Source organism: Diceros bicornis, chromosome 6, assembly GCF_020826845.1.
Source record: "Diceros bicornis minor isolate mBicDic1 chromosome 6, mDicBic1.mat.cur, whole genome shotgun sequence".
NCBI classification, from domain to species: domain Eukaryota; kingdom Metazoa; phylum Chordata; class Mammalia; order Perissodactyla; family Rhinocerotidae; genus Diceros; species Diceros bicornis.
The window spans coordinates 30,421,526-30,444,352 of NC_080745.1; the positions used below are offsets into that span (position 1 = coordinate 30,421,526).

A 22,827-nucleotide genomic window follows, 5' to 3' on the forward strand; every position below is an offset into this window, starting at 1 on the left:
AAAGCAAGCCAGCCCCAAACACAAATATGGCCATAGACATAGCTGGAAGTGTGTGTGGTTAAAAATAAACAAATAAATAATTGCCCCTCGTGCTGGGAAAGATGCCTGACACTGTCTGGTATTCAGGGCAAGAAGTGGATTTAGAAATGAACAAAACAAGATAAAATTCATGCTTTTGTAGTCAGGGATTTAGGGAAAGCTATTTACTCCAATACAGGAATTGTAACAACATGAAGCCGGCCATAAATGCATGACCTGGCTGAGAACTTATACCTTCTGTTCTCTGAAAAGCTGCATGCTGAAATGCATTGCCTGTGATAAAGATGCTAAAGGATGGTGGTGGGGGGAGGTGGGGGATGGGAAAGAGCACGCAGAATATAAGAGATTAAGATTTAAGAGGAATGAGGGAGAGTGACCTTCCTCCAAACTGTGACTATTTCACTAAAAATAAACCCACAGCACAATAGTATCAGAGGGATCTCCACTCAATAGGCAAGCTGAAGACACAATCTTTCTCACTTGACTACAGCCACTGAGCATGCTCAGGGAGGCCCCAGGTGTGACCTCTGCTCCCCTGTGAGCAGTGGAGGGGCCAGGCAATCTATCATGGTGTTCATCCTGTCAGCCCTGGTGCTTCGCTGCCGCTGTCTGTCACCCTGGTGGATGAGACCTGCTTAAGGGCAATCATGTCAATCTCTATGTGACCACTCAGTCTAAGGCAGGAGGATGATCTTGACAGGGCTGGCAAAGTCAGCAGAAGGTACCAAAAGCTGAAGTCATAGCCTTCCCACAGAGATGCAATGTGGGCCATTGTTTTTTCCTTCAGCTTTTTCTTTATTTTTGCTTTCCCTTTTTCTTTTATTCTCATGACACGGGTTAAGGCATACAGAACTTGCCTTCAGAGCTGGTCATCTCGGATAAACCTGTTGCCCTCTGAGTTTTTCCCATAGTAAACATAGCGACACTTCCCCAGGACACCTGCAAATAAAAGGAAACACATCATTACAGGTGGTACAATTAGTATAGCAAGGAAACATAGGTGCTCCAAAGCAGAAATGCCATGCAATCACAGACCCAATGGGCGGCAGCAAATGGATTAAGCCCCAGAAGTGAAGGACCCTATTTTCTTGTCCTCAGAGTTGACACTCAAATAAAACGTTACCAGAGCACAGGCTCCTAGGAATAACATGTTTCCTGCAGGATTTCTCTTGCACATTTTAGAGACTTTCCTAGTTTGGCCAATTACTCCTCAAAATAAAGCATAACCTTCTCCTCTCTTGAGGTTCTCTTAGTACAATTTCTAAAAATGGAAAATTAAGAGTTTAAAGACAGGCTGAGCCCAAGCAAAGGATATAGAACATCTTCCCAGAATGTATTTTCAAGTCCTTTATCCTGAATCAATATTGTTAACTTCCAGAGAGAACCTTTCAAATCCCAGGAGGCATCAAGCACATACTGGATGATTAGGGAAGAGAGGTGGTGTTAACAAAATGCCACAGAGAAAGTAACAAGAGCCTCTGACATTAAATGGCTTCTTCTTATACGCATCCTAAATGCTATTCTCAGGTTAGAATGCATTTGATTTTCATCTTCAGTTTTATTTTAAATAATTCTGTGGCTCCATATACAGCTTTCCTCTCATTCAACGAGGTTGTAGGAAGACTTAACTATGAAAAATACCCCTAGATAGGGTCACACGTTTTAATCAATTCAATATTTATTTAAGTATCCATAAGAAATCACCTGCCATAGTTATTATGAAAGCTTTGTAGGATTATTAAGCAAAAATAAGTTTTTTCCAAGAAAATACTTATAACTACAATTTGCTTTTTGTCACCTTGTTTTCTCTTCTAATTTTAGAAAAACTAACTTAAAATTTAGCTTCATAGAGTTGTCTTATTACTAATAGCACTTGAGTCTCTGAAATGTGCATAACCAGAAAAAAACAAAAAAAATAAATGTCCATAAAACATAAATTCATGAGCCACAATTCTGCCTGCAAAAAGAACTACTTATATTGGGGCTGGCCTGCTAGTGTAGTGGTTAAGTTTGCATGCTCTACTTGGCAGCCTGGGGTTCACCGGTTCAGATTCCAGGCACAGACCTACACACTGCTCATCAAGCCATGCTGTGGCAGTGTCCCACATATAAAATAGAGGAAGACGGGCACAGATGTTAACTCAGGGCTACTTTTCTTCAGCAAAAAGAGGAAGATTGGCAACAGATGTTAGCTCAGGGCCAATTTTCCTCACCAAAAGAAAAAATAGCTACCTATAAGCATGATTATTTTTTTTTCTCATCAATTTGATAGTGTGAAACCAACAATCACCATCTATGGTTCATTTGGGATAAATTAGCACTTGAAATTATCCAGGTTCTTCACATCAGAAGTACTAAATAGTAAATATGTTTGTGATTGTACAAGAGATGTTTCTCCACTAAAGAACTTTAAACCTTATTCCTAAATAATGATTAAAAATGACTCATAAAAACTTTTAAGGACAGGGCAGATGCTCCCTGGTTTGAAAGGCTTGGGCCAAAGTTGGGAATTGCTGGGATCACAGAATCTCTGAGAGTTGGCAGTAGGGAGAAGATGACATCATTCCATGGCCTCAAAACTGGTCTTGGGCTTGCTCTCATTACTTCTCTTTCCTGCCATGTTCCATGAGCAAGTCTGCTGTGGACCACTCTCCCCCCTTGGCCGTGCTTTCTCCTCAGCCCCTAATCCCCAATTTATGCTTTTCGGTATTGGTCTAGTGCCTGGAAACACTGAGCTGGGATGAAACCTTTCTGAGGCCCTTCTTTGGGCCTAAAGTTTTCTCTTGGCTGTTGGCACTGAGATGTTCCCTTTATAGTACTGGGTTATGTAGCACCTGGGGTTGTATTAACATTGTCACTAATGCCAGGAACCAGTCTGTGGGCTTGGCTGGTCAGGCTCCATTCCAGGAACAGCATCCCCTACAGGCCTGGGTGGAAGTGTCTCAGATGTTTCTGAAAATGCACAAACAGCATCCTTAAACATAACTGATTCAAATAAACTCTCAAGAATCTGGAAGGCTGAGTCCGAGGGATGTTAATTTCTTTCTACAGCACTAGGACAGCATAAATTTTTATTAAAAAAATGGATAGGGCTGTCAGATATCATAAAGAACACAGTCTTTCTCTTGAGTAAAAGAATGAAAGGCAGACGCACACACACACATACACACACACACCTTCCCCCCCACCAGCAGGTGCATTCTCTCCAGTAAACTCTCAGGTACCTTCACGGATTGAATTTCCTTTCTCTACTTTATCTCCATAGTAAACTTCAACTCGGGATCTCACCTAGATGCCACCTGGATGGCACGTGCCATCCTGGAAAGAGGCTGGAAACTGCTGGAATGTAGGTTGTAATGTGGAGGAAAGTGAAGTGATCTGAGCCGCATTCCCCAGGCCTTCTTTCTGGGCAGCACTGATAAAAGTCCTTTTTAAGGCCTGCCCTGTTCCTTTGGGTCTGGAAGCAAGAATGTTTATAGACATCCTGGTGAGAGAGGGCTGTTTGATGAATGCAGGAGACTGTGGCGAGGTGTCAGAGCTTAGAAAATGAGGCAAGGACATGAGGTATTAATATTGTCAATGATCTCTTGACGGGAAAACAGATACCGCACTCACCGTCAGATTTAAATAGACATCAAGTGCATTAATGACAAAAGGGCAGACTTCAAACAAAGGGGCTGTGTGGTGGGGAGCAGAGCTAGTCTCTGTACTGGCAATAACCTGATCTGAAAAGACACTGTCAGGGCTAGAGACAGGCCCAGGATTGTGTGCGGTGACAGAAAACAGAGATGCTGACAGAGATACCAGTGCCATATTATGCCAAAGATATTCTAACACTGTCTGCGGCTCTAACAAAAGCCGACATCAGTCTCTATCACTTGGGGTCTTCTCCGCCTGCTCCTGCAGAACAGTTCTCCCCAGACATCATTACAAAACTCGCTGCCCTGGTGAAGTTGCTGGCGGTCCTGTTCCGTCCGAGTGCTGGGGTCAAGGGGCCTAAGGATAACCTCAGTCAGTCTAAATTTGGACTTCGCAGGAGTGCGCTCATCCCCCCTGATATCTTGGCTACTTGAGGTGATCAGAGCGCCAACATGTGAGGAGCTGTCACCTTGAATAAAATCCTTCAAGGGAAGGCACTCAGTCTGTGGGCTGTTCCAGGAAGGCACGGGGACAGCCTGGCAGCCAAAAATGAAATCCAGCTGCTGCTGCTCCCCTGGGGAGAAAGGTAGTCCAGCTAGTGACAGTTAAGCTTGGCTGAAATTTTTGAACTTGAACCACCTACAATTGCTTAAATTAAGCAAGTGTTACCTCTGTTGAGACTCCCACCAGAGTTCACAGTTGGGAAGTGATTAACCCCCCAAATGGGACTTTTATGTTCAAAAAATAAACAAATAAATAACATTAACAAAGAAGGGGAAAAAAAAGTACCATCCCATGTGCAGCCATAGGACTTTATCTATCAGTTTATTTGTAAAATAATAGGACCTGCTTATAAATTAAGTGAGGTGGCAGTGTGTTTTTCTCTCCCCTGACTCCCCATGGCCCTCCTTCTTCCGTCACGGCAACTGCCATAAACTGTGAAAATTACAGAGGGAACAGTTTGCTTGCAAAGAACATTTTGACGGGGAGGCGCTCCAAGGCTGGAATTTGGGAACCCGCTGGCTGTGACTCGGTAGGTGGTGGTTTCCATGTACAGCTGCGATGCATTCACTTGTTTGTATCTCCTCGAACTATAACGTCTTGGGACTGGAGGGGAACAACACATTTAATGGCATATGTAGTGTTTTTAATTAAAATATCGGGCTTTGGCCATAATAAGGGAAGCAAGCTTGCCATGCATCAGGCTGACGTGGAGCTGTCTTGCGGGGGTTTCTTTCCAGGGGCCCTGAAAAATGACAGTGTGCTGCCCCTGGGGAATCCTCTCCTGCCAAATGAGACTCCTAATTTTTCTTAAGTAGCCAGCTCTCTCATCACCATAAGCTCTTAAAACTATAATTATGAAAAAAAATGTATTGGGAAGAATCTGTTTTAAAGACATCCTTTATCTTTTAAATGTTCCCCACCTCTGGAATGGATGTTCTAATTATGCAGGTTAAGCTATGACCTTGGGGCTGCCTGAGGGGGTGGGAATCAGCCTCTTTTCTTGGATGTAAGGTTGTGACGGCAGGGACAGAACCAGAGTTACCTCCCTGGGGGAAAACCTCGAGCGTCCTGTCCTTATACACTCATGCAGAGTCCAGCAAAGTCCCCAGGACTACTGGATCTCCCAGATGGCCTTGTACTTCCAGCTACATTTCGACTGTCTGTTTAGTAAGGGGAGGTGGGGAGGATCTGTATGTAAATCCAGCTCTGCCCCTAACAGTTATGTGACCATGTACAGGGCCCTTTCCCTCGCTGGGCTGGTTTCCCCATTTGTAAAATGAGGGCAAGGGGCCAGATAATCTCAGAGTTTCATTTTAGTTCTGAAATCGGTGATCTAGTATTTTCAAATGTTTCCCTTATGAAGATAAAGATGTCATTTCCAATATTGCCTGATGTAGGAGGCAAATCCATGGTCAGTTAATCAAAAATTTGATTTGGACCAAGTCAGCTCTTGAAACCCGTTCAGCCCATATTCATATAATATACAGAAGGGGAGCTCTGCTGGACCTCAACATCTCGAAGCAAGGAATTTCCACTAACTTTCCTGCAACCTGTATTTCATGCTTAGAGCTTGGAAGTGCTTACAACTAACTAGCCTACGTCCCACTAGCTTTGACAGAAGCTCAAGTTTCATAACTCCATATTCAAGAGAACTAAAGACTAGATATCAGAGTAAGTGGTCTGTCATTAATATTTCAGTTGTGAAATAATAATAATCTTTACACATACAAATACAAAAATTTATTTGATGATGGAGTATAGGTTGGATGAATAAATTCATATTTGTAATATAGAGAAATTAAATTATCAATTTATTATCATTATTAAGGTTAACGGTAATCATCATTTTAAACGATTGTAATTTTAAATGCTATTATCACAAATGTGTGTAAGTGTAGCCATGTAATGACAAACAGACTTTAATCTGTTTGTGATCACTAGGAGCTTACAATTAGACAGTGCTATGAAACAGGGAAGGGACAGAGGGCTCCTCATGGAACTCCTGTTCTCCAATCTGCATAAGTGAAGGAAGGCACTAGATTCTTCAGGGCCTCTGAAAATAGTGATGACAGTGTTGTGAAGAGGTGGATGGGACCAGTGACAGAGAGGGAAAGGGTACCAGGAGATTCCTTCCAGTCCATTCCAGAAGGTTCTAGAACTAAGCTTCCATGTGACACTATACATACCTGCTAACATACCTATTAACATGTCACCTCTACAATACTCTCCCTCCTCCCCAATTTCTAAGACCCAGTGCCTAAAACAATACTTAGTACAAAGGAGGGATTCAATAAATAGTTGTCAAATAGATAAATTGATTAATACCATTAAAATTATGATCTGTACACAATTTAAACACAGTCCAGAAAATAAGGAATTTCAATTGTTGAACACTCACATTTTAACCTCTGCTAAGACTACAGACATTTGAAATGCTATAAAAATATATACAGATTAAATATTCGCCTTACTAAAGAAGAAGGCAAATTATCAAAGGCAACAGCCTCAATTCCTAAACACTGGTGTTGTTTTTATGCCGAACACTTTTCTCCCACGAAAACAAAGCAATCACAATGTCTGGTTGGAAAGAGAGAAGTGAACTGAACGTTATCATCCAGCCTTAAGAGCTGTAAACATCACACACAGGAAAGGACATTCCCCAGAAAGCACATTCCTCGGTCTTTGTTATGTGCAGGCTGTGAGTAAACTGGGAACTGGAAAGGAATAAACACCCATGTTTTATGATCCTGAGAAGTGGCTGGAGCAATACCCCGAGGTCAGCTTGTGTGATGTGCTATCAGCTCTGCTGTGGCTATCACACAGGATTTAGCAGAGCCTGCAGAATTACAGGCTCCTAGCAAACATACTCCTTCCATGTAAGCTACTTAAATACTACGGCAATAGGAAAAGAAGAGAGATTTGAAAAGGTCTTCAAGGAAGGGGTTGTTTGGGAGTGTTTTGTGGAAGGAGGACCAAGTCCATCTTCCATGCCAGACATATTTTTCCGTCATCTGCAGATCCATCTGAGAAGCCTCAGGTTGGAAATGAAATGGAGAAAGGTTCTCCACTCCACCCAGGGGAAGGTAGAGAAGGCAAAGAAGAAAGTGAGACTTCCTTCGCAAACTAGTTGAGTGTGATTTCAGGCAAGAGTCTCAGTTTATAACCTGCATGTTGGGCTTGCTAATTCCAAAAAGGACTGTAAGGGTCCCTTGCTGTCTTCTCCACGGACCAGGGGGCATGCTGTCCTTGCTAAATACTGCAGTGACCACCTCAAACAGCTGTCTAAGGGACGTTTCCTAGTCTCTCAACTGAGCACACTCTTGAACGTTTCTTCCTTATTATACAAAACAACTCCATGAGGGGTATTCTGGCCCTGCTATACTGACCCTGCTATTTGCAATGGTGGACATCTGAATTCTGCTATTTTGACCCCAAAGATGCTTTGGTTTCAGGCTTATGAACATAAACATTTAATGTTTAATTTTTCTTTGCAAAAATTAATTTTGCAGCCTTGTAATTTTTCTTTGCAAAAGCATTAATTATTCAGGGCAAACTCCATTTAGCCAATTTAATTCCTTAATTTTTAAACTCAAAGTTAAACCATATTCTATTTTTAACATTTTAATTTCTATTTTATTGAATTTATTTTCAATGGGATCAATTCTTTTCCACGTAATTTTTACATTAAGGTTAAATTTCTCATCAGCTTTTACCAAATATCAAATTTTACCAATTATATCTTCTAAATCTCTTTGAGTCATTTATTTTTACAAAGTCACATTTCCTTGAGCGAAATTTTGCAGATCTAAATTGTAACAGGAAGACTTGCATCCTGCGTTAAAGTTTAGTCAACACATTTTATTGCATGTAGTTTTAGTTCATTTCAATTTTATTTTGTTTTCATTATTTCCACCAAAGCTAATTCCTCCCCATGAAGTTGTGCAGTTTTCAATATACCAACAAGATATAACTCTTCAGTTAGTTTTTCATCCATAATAAATTGCATTATGTGCAGGTTTGGGTGCTGTCAGTTTTATTTCAGATTGATTATTTCTACCAGCAATATTTATATAAGTTAAAGTAAATGACAGTTTTTATTCATTTTTTAGCACAAAGAGTATGAAAGGCAAAGGTAAATACTGTGGATGCATGATAGGATACAAGCTGTGGGGTTATGATATACTGCTTTCTACCAACCATCAGTCAAAAAAACCCAGCCTAGGCCAACAAATCCAGAGTTAGGTGGCGTCTATATCCTGAAAGAAAACAGACATGAATGCCAAGCAACCTATTCCTTTGAGAAGAGGGCATTTGGCCCCAATGCTCAGGCCCCTCCAGAGAGGCCTGATGGAAGGTTAAACTTTCCATGGAGAGAGAACAGATGATACTGCCTGCCTAGACAAATGCTGGGCCTTGTCAAGCCTCATGCATGCGTCTGTAAGGGAGAAAAAGCAGGGGAAGGAAACCAGGCAGCAAGGAAAGGATCTTGGCAAAATCTGCACTGAAGGTGATAGGAACGCAGGGCTGAGAAGCCAGCCGCCCAGCCTGGGGGAGGCTGCACAAATGGTCATGTGAGAGGGCAGACAAACTGACGTGTGACAAGCCAGAGCCTGTGGAAAATGCACCCCGGGCTCCCAGGGAAGCTGAAATGAGGCTTGTCATTTTAGAAGAAGAGAAGGAGGTGGGAAAGAGAGGAGAGGGGAAAAAATGCGTGGCCAGGTTTTCTCTCACATAATCTGTTGGTGGGAAATCTAAAAGCTGTTCCAAGTCTGAGAAATAATTGCCCCCTTAGTAACCAGCTCCACTGCCCCACCTCGAGCCCCCGGTCCCCGCACTCAGACTGCAGATGCCAAGCCCCTACCTAAACCTGACTGCACCATTCCGTGTCCTCACCACATCAAGGAAATATTAGGCTGACAGATTTAAAAGTTATCTGGCAGCGGATGTTTCCATTATGTGAATCCTGGAAAGGAAACAGTCAACATGCTTTTCCTCAGATGTCGATGCTTTTTAAATTTTTTTGTATTGAGGGTCGTGTGGGTAGGCAGAGACTGATGGGGAAGAATCCCTGGTCTGAAGGTGTGCTCACTTGCTCCCTTTTTTGAACATCATTAATATGACTGGCTCTTACTCTACACACGCTGTATTTCAATCAAATAGGAACATATACATGTCAGAGATCAAATGCCCTAGTAAATATTTCCCTGTTCCAACAACAGGCACTCCCAACAACAAAAAAACACTGCTAAATCTTAGCAATGCAAATTTTAGTTTTTCTTCTCAGGTTAAAATTTTTGTGCCAGTTTAAAATGAAGCCAAAAACATTTTTTACTGTGGCTTCCTAAACAATGATTTATTTATCACTCTTATAAGGATACTTTATTATTTTGCCGTACTTCCTAGTATGCTTAAACTCAGAACAGAAAACTTTTCTTTGAAAGTACTTCTTTGACTGTGTTGAAGAATTCTCGCTGGGGCAGAATTTAAAGATCTTCATTTTAGGCAAAGTCCATCATTTTATAGAGGAGGAAAATGGCGTTCAAAGTGGTATCTCCAATGTCACAGGACTAGACCAGACACTTGTACAACTCTACCTTTATAATCCAGATAGCTGTGAATTATAGGGCACTGCCTATAGGATAGGAGAACTTCAAAGATCACCAAAAACCTGACTTAGCCTCACTCTTACCTATATTTCCACTGGGAGAAACTTGAATTTTCAAGGTCAGCTTGCTGTGGGTGTGTTCCTCTCTCCCCCATCTCTGTATTCTACATGGGGTTTAATGGATTTGAGATGGGCTGGATTCCAAAGTGCATGCCAAGATGGGATGCAAATCAGTTAAGATTTGTGAAGTTCCCTTCAGTGCAGTTAACTGATAGATGTCACATCAACCAGACTGTCAGTCAAAATGGATAGTGGTCAAGTGGTATGGCTTCATTTTTCTTTCTCAGTTTTTGACTGAGGAACTCAGAACTCTTTCAGACAGGAAAGAGAAAAGAAAGAAAGAAGAAATTCATCCCTTCACTCCCCCCACCAGTCCCACCATTATCTCCACATTTATCTTTTCCACCTTCCAGCTGAAGGAGGGAGCATTGCCACTAGAGGGCAGCATGAATTTAGGAAAAACAGCAGCTTTCTTTTTAAAACTATAAAAGATGGCAACTATTCAGGCAGGGCCATTAAAGCCACACTGTGCTTTTGGTCACCAATTATAGGTTCTGTAATGGTCAATATGTCATGTTTGCTCAATCTGTGCTGAAGGCTTTCTGAGACTGGGGCTACCAGATACCCCTCTTTTGGATTCCTCTGGCCTTGATTTCAGAGATTAGGGACTGATTTTCTTTACCATGAATTGCTCTAATTAATCTTCCAGGCTCAGGGGTTGGTGATTTTTGCATATTACCTGCATAAATGTAAAGAAGCATGAAAACTGATAAACAAAGATAGATGCCCGCATTTCTTACAGAAAGATCATTCTTATTGCGGAAGTCCAAAAAGAAGTCCACCCAATGCGAGTTACCAATCAGCATTTGATAGTCAAAAAAATAAAAAACATAAAAGTAAAATAAAATAAAAACTGGATCAATGAGATATACAAAAGGTGTGTGTACTCCATCCACGCAAATTACAGTTACCTCCTTTTAAGGCCCTTCCAGCCCAAAACTTACCAGCCCATTGTCTTCCCTTTTAGAGTACCTGGCCCAGATGAATCAGAAAAGAGAGGTAGAAGTTGCTCAAAATAATAATAATAATTCCAGCTTCTGTTCGATCATCATTTGGTCACCATCATTGGTCTCTTGCACATGGGCCAGTGATTATTTTCATGCTGGGAACAACAAATGACAACCTCCCTTTTGGAGAAAAGAGATTCTCATGGGTTTCCAGGGATTTCAAGCATATCATTATTTTTCTAAACAGCAATAAAGGTGTGACATTCCAGGGAATGGAATCTTAAATTAGAATTTTCTAGAATTAAAATAAATGAGTGGACTCAATCAGAGAAGAGAGTAAAGAAAAATTGGAATTATGAGACTCAGGGAAACCAGAGCTGAGTCCGGGTATGGCTCTCCATTTCAGCTGAGTGACCTCTCAAGTGGTCAGTGAAGCAAGTAAAGAATGGCTCTCACACATTTTCTTCCCTTACACTTTCTTTCCTAATATAACAGTCATGTGATTGACTAGCCACTAGGGGAATGTTGGGTTCCAGTTAATTAATCAAATTATCTCATTAACTCATGGTTAACTAGAAACCTTTCTGAGTTTTCTCTCACACATGAAACACGATGTAAAACCAAAGTCAGTGTCGTTGTCTTACAAGGTACATCAGAGTGACCACAACTGAGTATTTCTTTGAGTGTTTATAGTGAGGATGATACAGTTTGCAAATTTAGCTGGGGTGGGAAGATTGCTCACTGAACATTTCTCAAGGTCTTAGGATCTCCTTTTTATAGGAGTTCCAAGAGGGCAGAGATGACAGACTTTCATCCATGCTTCAGGAGGCTTAGGACATAGTAGGTAGGTACTTAATGGATTGTTTTTGATTGAGGAATAAATGAACGGATCTCAGGAGACTTTATCTGAACCCCAGTGTTTGCTATACATTCCTGGACATTTACAGGTAGAGGAACTGCATGGGTTGTCCCCATGCCAGCCGTCCTCCAACTTGCCCGTGCATCAGAATCTCCTGGAAGGCTTGTTAAAACAGATTGCTGAGCCCCATCCCCAGAGTTTCTCACTTAGTAGGTCTGAGTTGGGGCCAAGAATTTGCATTTTTGCTAGTTCCCAGGTGACAGTGATGCTACTGATTAGGGGACCACACTTTAAGAAACACTGTTCTAGGATAACCTAAAAGGGCTCCCTTTTTTCCTTTTTTAAAAATAAAACCCTTGGCATTAGCTTTTATTTTTGTAAAATCAAGACCACTCAAATTCAGACATAAAAACACTGGTTGGCTGAGGGACTTAGGATATTGTTGAGTTTTAGTTAATGGAGGTCTTACTGTCTCCCCAGTAGCAGTCTGAAAACAAATGTTATTTAAAATAAAATAATAATAATAATAATAATATATCTTTAACATAAAACAAAAAACATGAAAGTTTAAATTTAAGTGATGTGCAGATTATATTAACAGAAGAAAAGAGATTTTTGAATAAGTAGAATGGAACTGAACATGCAAACCATATTTCTTGAAGTATAAGGAAAAAAAAATCTTGCAGAAAAAATGTCCCAGAAAGTCTTTAGCCTCGCGCTAAAATGACAGAATCTTATAGGAACAAATCTGAGCAGTGGGGGTTTGAACGGGAATTTTGGCTTTGCTCTCAAGCAGAAATTTGCTTTTGGGTTTCAGATCTGTTCCTATTAGAAAGCTCACATCAAAAGTGTGGAAAACATCCACAGTTCTGTCTGGTTCTTCAGGCTAAAATTTCTCAAGAGAGTCATTGAAAATAAAGACAAGTTGCTTTTTTTTTTTTTTTTTTTTTTTAATTCATCAAGCTGCAAAAAACAGCCTTTCAAATAAAATTAAGCAGATCCACTAACAAGTGGGTTTGTCATAATTCAAACCCTGCAAGGATTGGGGAAAAGACCTTCCTTTCTTGGGCCCATTAGTCCAGCCTCCATCTGCCCTTCATTAGAATTCAAACAAATTTTTCCTGCACTGATATTACTATAATCTTTCCTAATTCCAGGACACTCTAAATTGCTTTCTCCAAAAGGAAAACAAAAGGAATCTGCTGATATGTGATCTAACTGAAAGAAGTTTGCAACATAAAAAAAAAATCAGGGGCCGGTTAAGTGCGAGCACTCCGCTGTGGCGGCCCGGGGTTCGCCGGGATGCGAGCGCTCCGCTGTGGCGGCCCGGGGTTCGCTGGTTTGGATCCCGGGCGCACACCGACACACTGCTTGGCAAGCCATGCTGTGGCGGCATCCCATATAAAGTGGAGGAAGATGGGCACGGAGGTTAGCCCAGGGCCAGTCTTCCTTAGCAGAAAAAGAGGAGGACTGGCAGATGTTAGCACAGGGCTGATCTCCTCACAAAAAAAATAAATAAATAAAATTAAAAGTATGTTGTCACAGAAAGCACAGCACAATTGTTGGGCACTAGCAAATCTCATGGCGAAATGCCAAAATATTTTCACTATTTCCTGATCTAAAACTCCCCATCCTCTAACCTGCTTTGAAAAAAAAAGTACAAATATATGTTAATGCTAATGAAACAAACTATAGGTTAAGCATGAATTAATAGGAAAAAGTAGTTGATAAGAGCAATATAAACCTCTTACACATTTTTTGTTTTGCCCAAGATAAAGATAACAGTAGAAGAGCATACAGTCACGTGGCACATAAAGGATATTTCAGTCAAGGATGGATTGCATATACAATGGTGGTCCCATAAGATTAGTACCATATAACCTAGGTTTGTAGTGGGCTATACCATCTAGGTTGTGTAAGTACACTCTATGATGTTCGCACAATGACAAAATTGCCTAATGACGCCCTTCTCAGAATGCATCCCCATCCTTAAGCGATGCATGACTGTATTATAAAGGCCTTCATTAGGGTCAGGCTCATTAAAACTTAATGAAGGCACCAGAGTCTCTCCAGCAATATGAAGAGGGGTGTACTTTTTGCCTATCAATGGAACGGCTTGGGTCAGAAAGACATTGCTGACAGTGGGTCGTACCAGGTGTTATCTGTTTCTAGAACACACTACTTTGATGGCTTGGGATATTACCCCTTTTATTTGGCTGGCTTGAATTTGTCAGGATTCACCCTGTGGTGAGTTAACATGCCTCCATATTGAAAAAAAATTGCCCATGGGCCAATGTGAGCCTCGTACCTAATAGAATACATCTGGCTCTGACAGTTTGATGCCTAGCTCTGAGCCACATTCAGCAACACAAATTAACAGCGTAGACATTGCCCATGCTGAGCAGGAAGTAATAACCTGCTACCTGCTACTTGGCCAAAATCTCATTATAAGCCATTATGGTAACTGAGGGCCAAGACTCTGTGGATATTAGACTTCCCAAGCGCCAGTTGTTAGTTCAGCAGAAGAAAGACTCCGAATGGAGGGGGAGGTGGGGCCAACTGAGGAGAAACTGCTTTGGACCATTGCGTGAATTCCCTCTACAAGGTATTCTGTGGCCTTGGGAGATGTGAGAGCTGTTTCTCTTCTGCCCCAAAGCCCACACGACCTCTCCTAGGGGCCCTCAGGACTCCAGGAAGATGATGTAACTCTTGGTAGGCCTCCAACAATGCTATGCAATTAAAATTTTGGTTTAAATGAATATTGGAGACAGCCACAAAAGGGAAGAAGAGGGCAGAAATGTCAGAGTGTTCCATAAGCAATAAGCGTAGAAGCTGGGGCAAGAAGAGGGGAAGGTGGAAGCCACTTATTCTTCCTAGAAGATGGAGGCTCTCTAGAATTACTGCACATATATGAGCTTCCACTTTTCTGTAGCGGGCAAAGCCAACTCCTTTTCCCATAAGGCTGGCCCTCTTAGTCTCTGTCCAGGGTTGGCAGCTATGGATAAAGTAGTGTGGGTTTGGGGGAGGGAATCAGGGCAGAAGTCCAATTGATAAATCAGTCAACTAGCTGATCAATTAACCTGATTTTTGGTACCATGAGGATGGCTTTGGATTGTAATAACGATGACAGCTATTGGTAAGTGTTTCTTGGAAAGAGTTATATAGAACCGGGGAGAGGGAGTAATTGAAAACATAATAAACTGTCTCCAGAAATGCCTTCTTATTATGCCCCTCCACACACACACACACACACACACACACACACACACACACACGGAGAATCAAATATTCCAATCATGAGAGCAAGTTTATGCAAAGTTTTACCCAATGTAAAATAAAAGCTCCTGAGTACCATGTCTTCTCCAGACACCACCGGCAGCCAGGTTAATAAACCTTCCTGGCCATCCTGAAGTTTCCATTTCCTCCTACCCCAGGTCTCAGTGAAGGGCTCTTTGGCCTTGGCATTTCAAATGAAATGGTATTTTGGAAAAAATAAGCACCATGGTGGAGGAAATAGAGTATTTCTGAGGGTGAGTCCATCTGTGAGCATCCAGTCCACAGTCTGAACGCCCTAGGATAATCTTCCCAACCCAGCCATTCCAGCCTCATTATTTCTCTTCACCTAGAGGGTTAAGCACAGTCTGGAGCCTAGAAAATGGCTGCTGTTGGTACAAGCGAGGCCTTCCCTATAACTAGATCCTTCAGGAAAAAACAAATTAATCAACAGCGAGCTGAAGTGGGTTTAATGATTGCATTCTGCATACAATCAGCTTTTCCCTTTTCAAGGGCCATCAATATGTCAAGGGAAGACATATCTGAAGGATATAGCTCTTAACATCAAGGTTATCTATTCTCCACAAGGCTCCCACTCCTTGCCGGGCTGATACTCCGCACTGCTTGTGTCTAACATTTTCATCAACTCTGCAATCAATCAAGGTAATAATGTTGTGCAAAAAATCAATTAACAATGCAATTAAACTTTCCTTATTATCTCAAAGGGCTGAAATAATACCTAAAGGGAAGATAGACTCACTGAACGCAGACATCCATAATCCAATGTGGAAGTGAATTATGAGGTTGGACAGATGCAGGCATGTGCTGGTGCTGTTATTTTCCAGGGGTTATATCTCATCGTGGCAGTGTATCAGTCAGCCCCAATCCCAGACCCTAAAATTCCAAATTACTTTTAAGAAATATATGATGTGCAATATCCATTTCATATTCTCTTTTAAAGATAACCCCCTCCCCTCCAAAAAAAATTGAACAGCCATATTATTCAAAGACAAAATGATCTTTCAACAAGAACATAAAATATAAAAGCTATAATAACATTTACATCTGTATAGCACACATCTCTGTAAATGCAGGTCATCTATTATACATAATCTGCAGCGCCTAAGAGGCCCAGGATGTGGCACAACATTTAAAACCCAAATGTGTAAATGCGCAAACTCCTATGGGATGGCTGTGGCTTCTTCCCCCAAGTCGAGGTGTCACCCTGCCTGCCTACACGCACGCATGCACACACACACACACACACGCGCGTACACACATGCATGTAGAAGCATCAGGAACAATGGAAGTATTACTCATTTAAAATGAGAATGACTATATTATTTAGCAATTACATTTAACTTGCCCTGAAACACTGTCCTTAGAAATTGAGCATGTATAGTACATAAAAAAGGGACGACTATTAACCTTTTGCTGCAGCAAGGACAGCGAAGTGCTTGAAGTTTCACACAGAAATGAGATACATAGTAGAAGAGGAAGAGGTTACCTGACATTTACAGAGCTCATTTTAAACTGTTCAGTACTCACATCCATTGGTCTGACGCCAACAGAAAAAAGTGTACAATAGAAGGGGAAACAACCAGAAGAAGGAAGATTTAGTTGAACAAACAAACAAACATCACAGCAAAAGCCAGCAAACAAAAAGTGCTGATGGAAGACTAACATTTGAATATCCTCTTCAGTCTGGGAAGTAAAAAACACCACCACCAACTTAAAGGATAAATATGAACAAATATCAAATGCGAATGCCTATACAAAAATCAGCCAGTGCCTCTCTCCCTCCGCTCGTCCTTCATCATTGCACCAGAGGCTTCCCTATGGCTGACTTTGAGGATCTCTCCAGTGTATATGGAAAGCTTAGGAGATTCCTAGAAATTCATAGGAGCCAAATGAACTCATCTAAGAAGGTACAATTCCAAATTTGGGAATCAGAGAGTTATCTGAATCAGAATAAGGAAGGATTTCCCTGGGTTTTGTTTTGTTTTGTGAGGAAGATCAGCCCTGAGCTAACATCCATGCTAATCCTCCTCTTTTTGCTGAGGAAGACGGGCCCTGAGCTAACATCCGTGTCAATCTTCCTCCACTTCATGTGGGATGCCACCACAGCAGGGCCTGACAAGCAGCGCGTCGCTGTGTGCCCGGGATTCGAACCCCGGGCTGCCAGCAGTGGAGTGCGCGCACTTAACCGCTATGCCACAGGGCCAGCCCTTCCCTGTGTTTATCAAATATGTTGCTACATGACCTCTAGGTTTTGATAATGCACAGCTATTGTCCTAGCAGTGTGGATTTCCACATCCACCACCTGGAGTTGTACAGGTATTGTTGTTTTAAAATATCATTGCCCAACAATGAATTCCTTTTTTGCAAGTTACTCATTTGTAACAAGGATCCATCTTCTTAAGCCCACTCTCTCCCGTTTTCAGCACAGCAAGGAGGCAGGACTGAGCCAAGTGCAGATTTAAATGAACAGTAAAACAAGACAAATACACACACGCTCACTGCATAATTTCTTAAGAAAAACAAGGAAGCAACCTGTGATGTACTTTTTGTTACAGAATTTCAACAGAGAAGTTGAACAGGTTAGCGAATCCTGCCATTTCTCTCCTAACCTTAAGGAACATAATTAATATGTTTTCATTTTCAATGACTATATTGTGTGTGTATCAACTGGAACTGCTCCTGCTGTGTATTTGATTCCACTGACGATGGGGTGGGTTGGATTTTAAATGATGTGTGAGCACTTCTGTTCTTTCCGTGCTCTGGTTTATGTGTTATTCATGACTTGCATTACAGACATGGCTGATACACAGATGTAAATGTTATTAAATCTTTTGTATTTTAGCGGCTTTGTGAAAGGCTTCTTTGTTTTCAAATAATCCTCTTAACCACCAAAAATAACCAGTAATACATGACAATGTCTTGGGAATTTTTTTTTTCATGGAATTTTCTGATGAAGAGGTTTTCTCCCCTCTACTACTATTTTTTCATCAAAATAAAAATGTAGCATAAGTTGGCAGATAGAAGAGTTACATCTTCATAGTAACAGTCAAGAACAAATTCATGTGTGTGTATGTGTGTGCATGGGTATTACGTGTGGGCGCGTGGGTGCTTGTATGTATACTGTTGTATGTGTGCTCTGTCTGCGAATTGTGTTATACATGTTGTGTGTGCCCTTTTTGTGTGTGTGCATCTTGTACATGAGTGTGTTATGTGTGCACGTGTTATGTGTGCACATGGTATGTGCATGGGTATGAATATGTTGACATCATTATGCCAAATCAGAACTCAGAGTCACCCAATTCTCAATTACCTACTAAAGATGCAGTTGCCTCACTACATTTTGGTATGTGACATAATTTTTAATCTGTTTTCACTGTTCCATCCTCATCACATTTCTCAGGATTTCAACAGAAATGTAGCAGAGGATAAACCTCTTTATACAGACAGCACTTAATCAGTCTGTGCCTGTTACTGGCTCACTTTTCTTTATTGATTTTAAATTTAAACAATGCTCTGAGACTGAACAATGCACCTCCACAAACATAGCTTACTTGACTGAAGGAGGTCAAGAAAGACAGAGATGTATGTACATTTTGGTCCTGAGATTAGCAGCCTGACTTGGAAGAGCTCTAAAAGGAGAGAAGGTTCAGGTCCTCTCCCCACCCTTAGGGCAGTGGGGGTACCTGCTTGATTTCTCAAGTATCCTTTTGGAAGCACAAGAGAAAGGTCATATCAACTCTGGTGAGTATGGTGCAGTCCATCAGGTTCTAGCTCCTGGTCTGTACTTACTGACCTGTGCAACTTGTCAATCTCTCTGGGCCTCAGTTTCTTAGCATCTGGAGAAAATGCTCTTGAGGGCTATTTCTGTTCCAGTGAATATAACCCCTATTATCATCTAAGCAGATTGTCTATGCTATGCATAGCTCATATAGCTGACATGGTGATATAGACCTTTCCCTTTCCATGCTCCTCTCTTGTTTTCCTTGGTTTGTCTCTTTCCTTCCTAGAACATCTAGGACCCTCATACTCCTTCTTGCTTTTCTTGCTGTTTCAACTCCAGAATCAAGATATAACTGTCCTCTTTCAGACGCCCATCCTTCACACCTTTTTGACACCTTTCACACTTTTTCTAAGCAATAACTAGTTCTCTGATCAACTAATTCACATAAGGATGCTAATATCTGACAATTAAATAAAGCTTCATCACTTCAGATAAAACATTTCTTTTTTTTTTTGGTGAGGAAGATTGGGTCTGAGCTCACATTTGTTGCCAATCTTCATCTTTTTTTTGCTGAGAAAGATTGGCCCTGAGCTAACATGTGTGCCCATTTTCCCCTATTTTGTATGTGGGACGCCACCACAGCATGGCTTCATGAGTAGTGCATAGGTCCACACCCAGGATCTGAACCTGCGAACCGTGGACCACCCAAGCGAAGTGCACGAACTTAACCACTACGCCACTGGGCCGGCCCCAGAATATTTCATTTTTAAAAATAGACACATTAAAAAATAGACCAACTAAATAAGCCTCTAATGGGATTTCAGAAAAAAACAGGTAAGTGGGGAAACATGATGTGCCAGGCACAGTCAATGATACCCAAAATAAAGAAGAAAAGGAAAGAAATGGAAAGTCTCTTTCTACACGTGAGCAACTAATAGGCCGAAAGGGAGACGACGTGTCAAATAAAAATTACTGCAATAAAATTTGTTATAATAATGTTATGTACAAAATGTTATGCAAACACAGGAAAAAAAAGGTTAGCTCTGCCTTGCGGAGTGAAGGAGTGAGCAGAAGACATAAAATGAAGAGAATTTCTCTACATGTATTTCTCTTCATAGTTGTGTTGTCACAAATGTAATGTCTGTTATAACAAGTTAAGCAATACAGAAAGTATTCTTAAAAACTTAATGATTACTCCTTTCAAGATTTCCTTGACCACGTGATATAGAGTGACTCCCAGGACACATTGCTGGAAGTTAGATAGAGAGATAGACAGATAGATAGACAGACAGACAGACATGCAGGGTATACTGCTAAGTAAGAATGCAAGGAGCAAAAAACTGCATAACTCAGTTACTTTTGAGCAAGAAAGAAGTAAAAAGATTAAAAAAATAAACACACATCTTCATCTATGTTTTTCAAAAAGAAACACAGGAAGGATAAACCATAGACTACTAAAATGACTACGTGTAGTGAGTGGGTGAAAATAGGGTAGAGGGGATGCGAATGGGACTGAGACTTCTCTGAATATATCTCTTTTCATATTCATATATTTTACATATTCAAAAAATAAAATAAATCAAAAAGGATGGAAAAAGCAACTCCTAAAACTAAATACAACTGGAAAAAATGATCCTAATTGTATATCAAATCGATAACATAATGACACAGAAAAAGAAATTAAAGTAATTCTGGAACACAGTATTTCAACCTGAGTGAGATCTATTCTGAGTACAAAAGCAAAACAAAACAAAATAAAACTTTCAAGAAATCTTGAAATTAATTCTCAAATTATTTTGTGTATATTGTAGGATAGAGAAAATGTGTAAATATACTGAAGTTGTTGGAAGTCAGGGTTTTCACTGTGAGAGAGGGGAAATCAAACAAAGAATGAGGGAAGATGTGGTAGGTAGAATAATGGCCTCCAAGATGTCCACACTCGAATCCCTGGAACCTGTGAAAATGCTACCTTACATGGCAAAGGGACTTAGCAGAAGTGATTAAGGGTATGGACCTTAGGATGAAGACATTATTCTGGACTATCTGGCGGCTCTCAATCTAATCACATGAGTCCTTAGAAGGGGAGAAGCTTTTAAGGTTGTGGGTGGAGAGAGAGAAGTGACATGGAAGAATGACCAGAGAGATGCAATGTCACTGGCTTTGAAGGTAGAAGAAAGGGCCGGAAGCCAAAGAACATGGGAGGCCTCCAGAAACTGGAGAAAAGGCAAGAAAATGGATTTTCCCCTTGAGTCTCCAGAAAGGAACTCAACTCTTCTGACACCTTGATTTTAGCTCAATGAAGACACATATTAGACTTCTGACCTACAGAACTATAAGATAATGAATATATGCTGTTTGAATCTATTCAGTTTGTAGTAATTCATTATGGTAGCCCTAGAAAACTAATATAAAGGATGATGATGATGATGATGATGATAATTCCACAAATTTAAATTGGAGGGATCTATAAGAAATTATTATTAAAAATTATACGTGTATGAATGCATGTGCACACATGTGTAGGCCATCTAGCATCTGCATACTGGTTCCCCAAAATATTTTCCATTAAAAATAACTAGGGCTTCCTGAGGAAATGGCTAATTCCAGCTGTGGGCAGGAAATGTACAAACGGAGTCTAGGACATCTCATTCCAGAAAGCAGGGAAAGAATCCAGGAGGTAGCTTGAAGAGGCTCTCTCTGGCCCAATTTGGCACTATCTGAACACTATCTGAATATCAAAAAGAACAATGATAGTAATTTGACAAATTGAATTTAAAAAACTATGAGTCCATAGTGATATTTAAACAAATAAACAAAATAATGCAATGGAAGAGGGAAAGCTCTTATTTAAAAAATGCCAGCTAATTAATGTAGAAAAAATGAAAAAATTAGAAAAATCACCATACTCCAATGTAGTAGTTCAGGCAAGTATTATCAATGAATGCTATAACTATTGGGGGAAAGTTTACTGGGGAAGAAAATATTCACACAGCCTTAGATTGTCATCCTTTAGGTTACTTATTAATTATAAAGGGGAACATATACCTTTAGTGCAGATCAATATGGTGGCAACCACCTCAACCAAACTGTCAATCAGCATCACTAAGAAAGGGATCGTTAAACATCATGTGACTCTCAACATGATACAATATACCCCACATCACCTACACTTGCCAAAATGTTAAACCTGAATCAAATCATGAGGGAGCAATCAGAAAAATCCGGAACGTGAGACACTCTACAATGAAATGTAGAATAAAGAAAACAAAATGTCTTGAAAATCAGGAAAGGTGTGAGGTGTGTCCTAGATACATGGTTCTTCTGTTTGGGTGTACATCAGAATCACCTGGAGTGCTTGTTACAACACAGATTGCTGGGCTCACCCCCAGAGTTTCTTACTTGGTGGGTCTGGGGCAGGGCTCCGGCATTTTCATTTCTGACAAGTTCTCTAGCGATTCTGATGCTGCTGCTCTGGGGGTTACACTTGAGAAGCACTTTGTTAGATTTAGAAACACTTAAAAGACTTAACAACCAAATGCAAACTTTGATTGCATACTAGATTAAAACAGAAAGAGTTTTAAGAGACATCATTGGAAAAATTTGGAAAATTTAACTATGGACTGTATATTAGGCAATGGGTTTGGATTAATGTTAATTTTTTTAGCATTTTTGTTGCTTTGTAAGAAAAAGTCCTTATCTTAGGAGATGCATGCTGAAGTATTTAGGAATGAAGTATGATGATGTCTGCAATTTATTTAAACATTTCATAAAAAACGTGTATATACACATGCAGACTCATAGACATACACATAGAGAGAGAGCAAATGTGGCAAAATATTAACAATGAATTTAGGTAAAGAATAAGTGTATGTTCAATGTACTGTTCTTTTGACTTTTCTGTAGGTTTCAAAGTTTTCACAGTAATAATTTTGGAGGAAAAGGCTTTTTCATGTTGGCATATGATACTTGTAGAGCAATGACCCCAGGAACAATTTTCAAATCTGTGTTAACTCTCTTTGCCTTCTCTTCCCCTGATTCCATCAGGTGACCTATTTAAGCATCTCAGGCTAGCACTGATTGAGTTCCTTTCAGCCCAATG

General features: G+C 40.6%; 1 protein-coding gene across 1 annotated transcript in view; it reads right to left on the minus strand.

Moving 5' to 3' along the window:
• Positions 1–318: 318 nt before the first annotated feature.
• LRMDA (leucine rich melanocyte differentiation associated) overlaps positions 319–22,827 on the minus strand; it is a 1,021,905-nt gene continuing 999,396 nt past the window's right edge. The window contains exon 7 of the mRNA XM_058543109.1: positions 319–978. Coding sequence (XP_058399092.1) covers positions 899–978 — 80 coding nt within the window. The 3' untranslated portion in view covers positions 319–898. The remainder of the gene's footprint in view (positions 979–22,827) is intronic.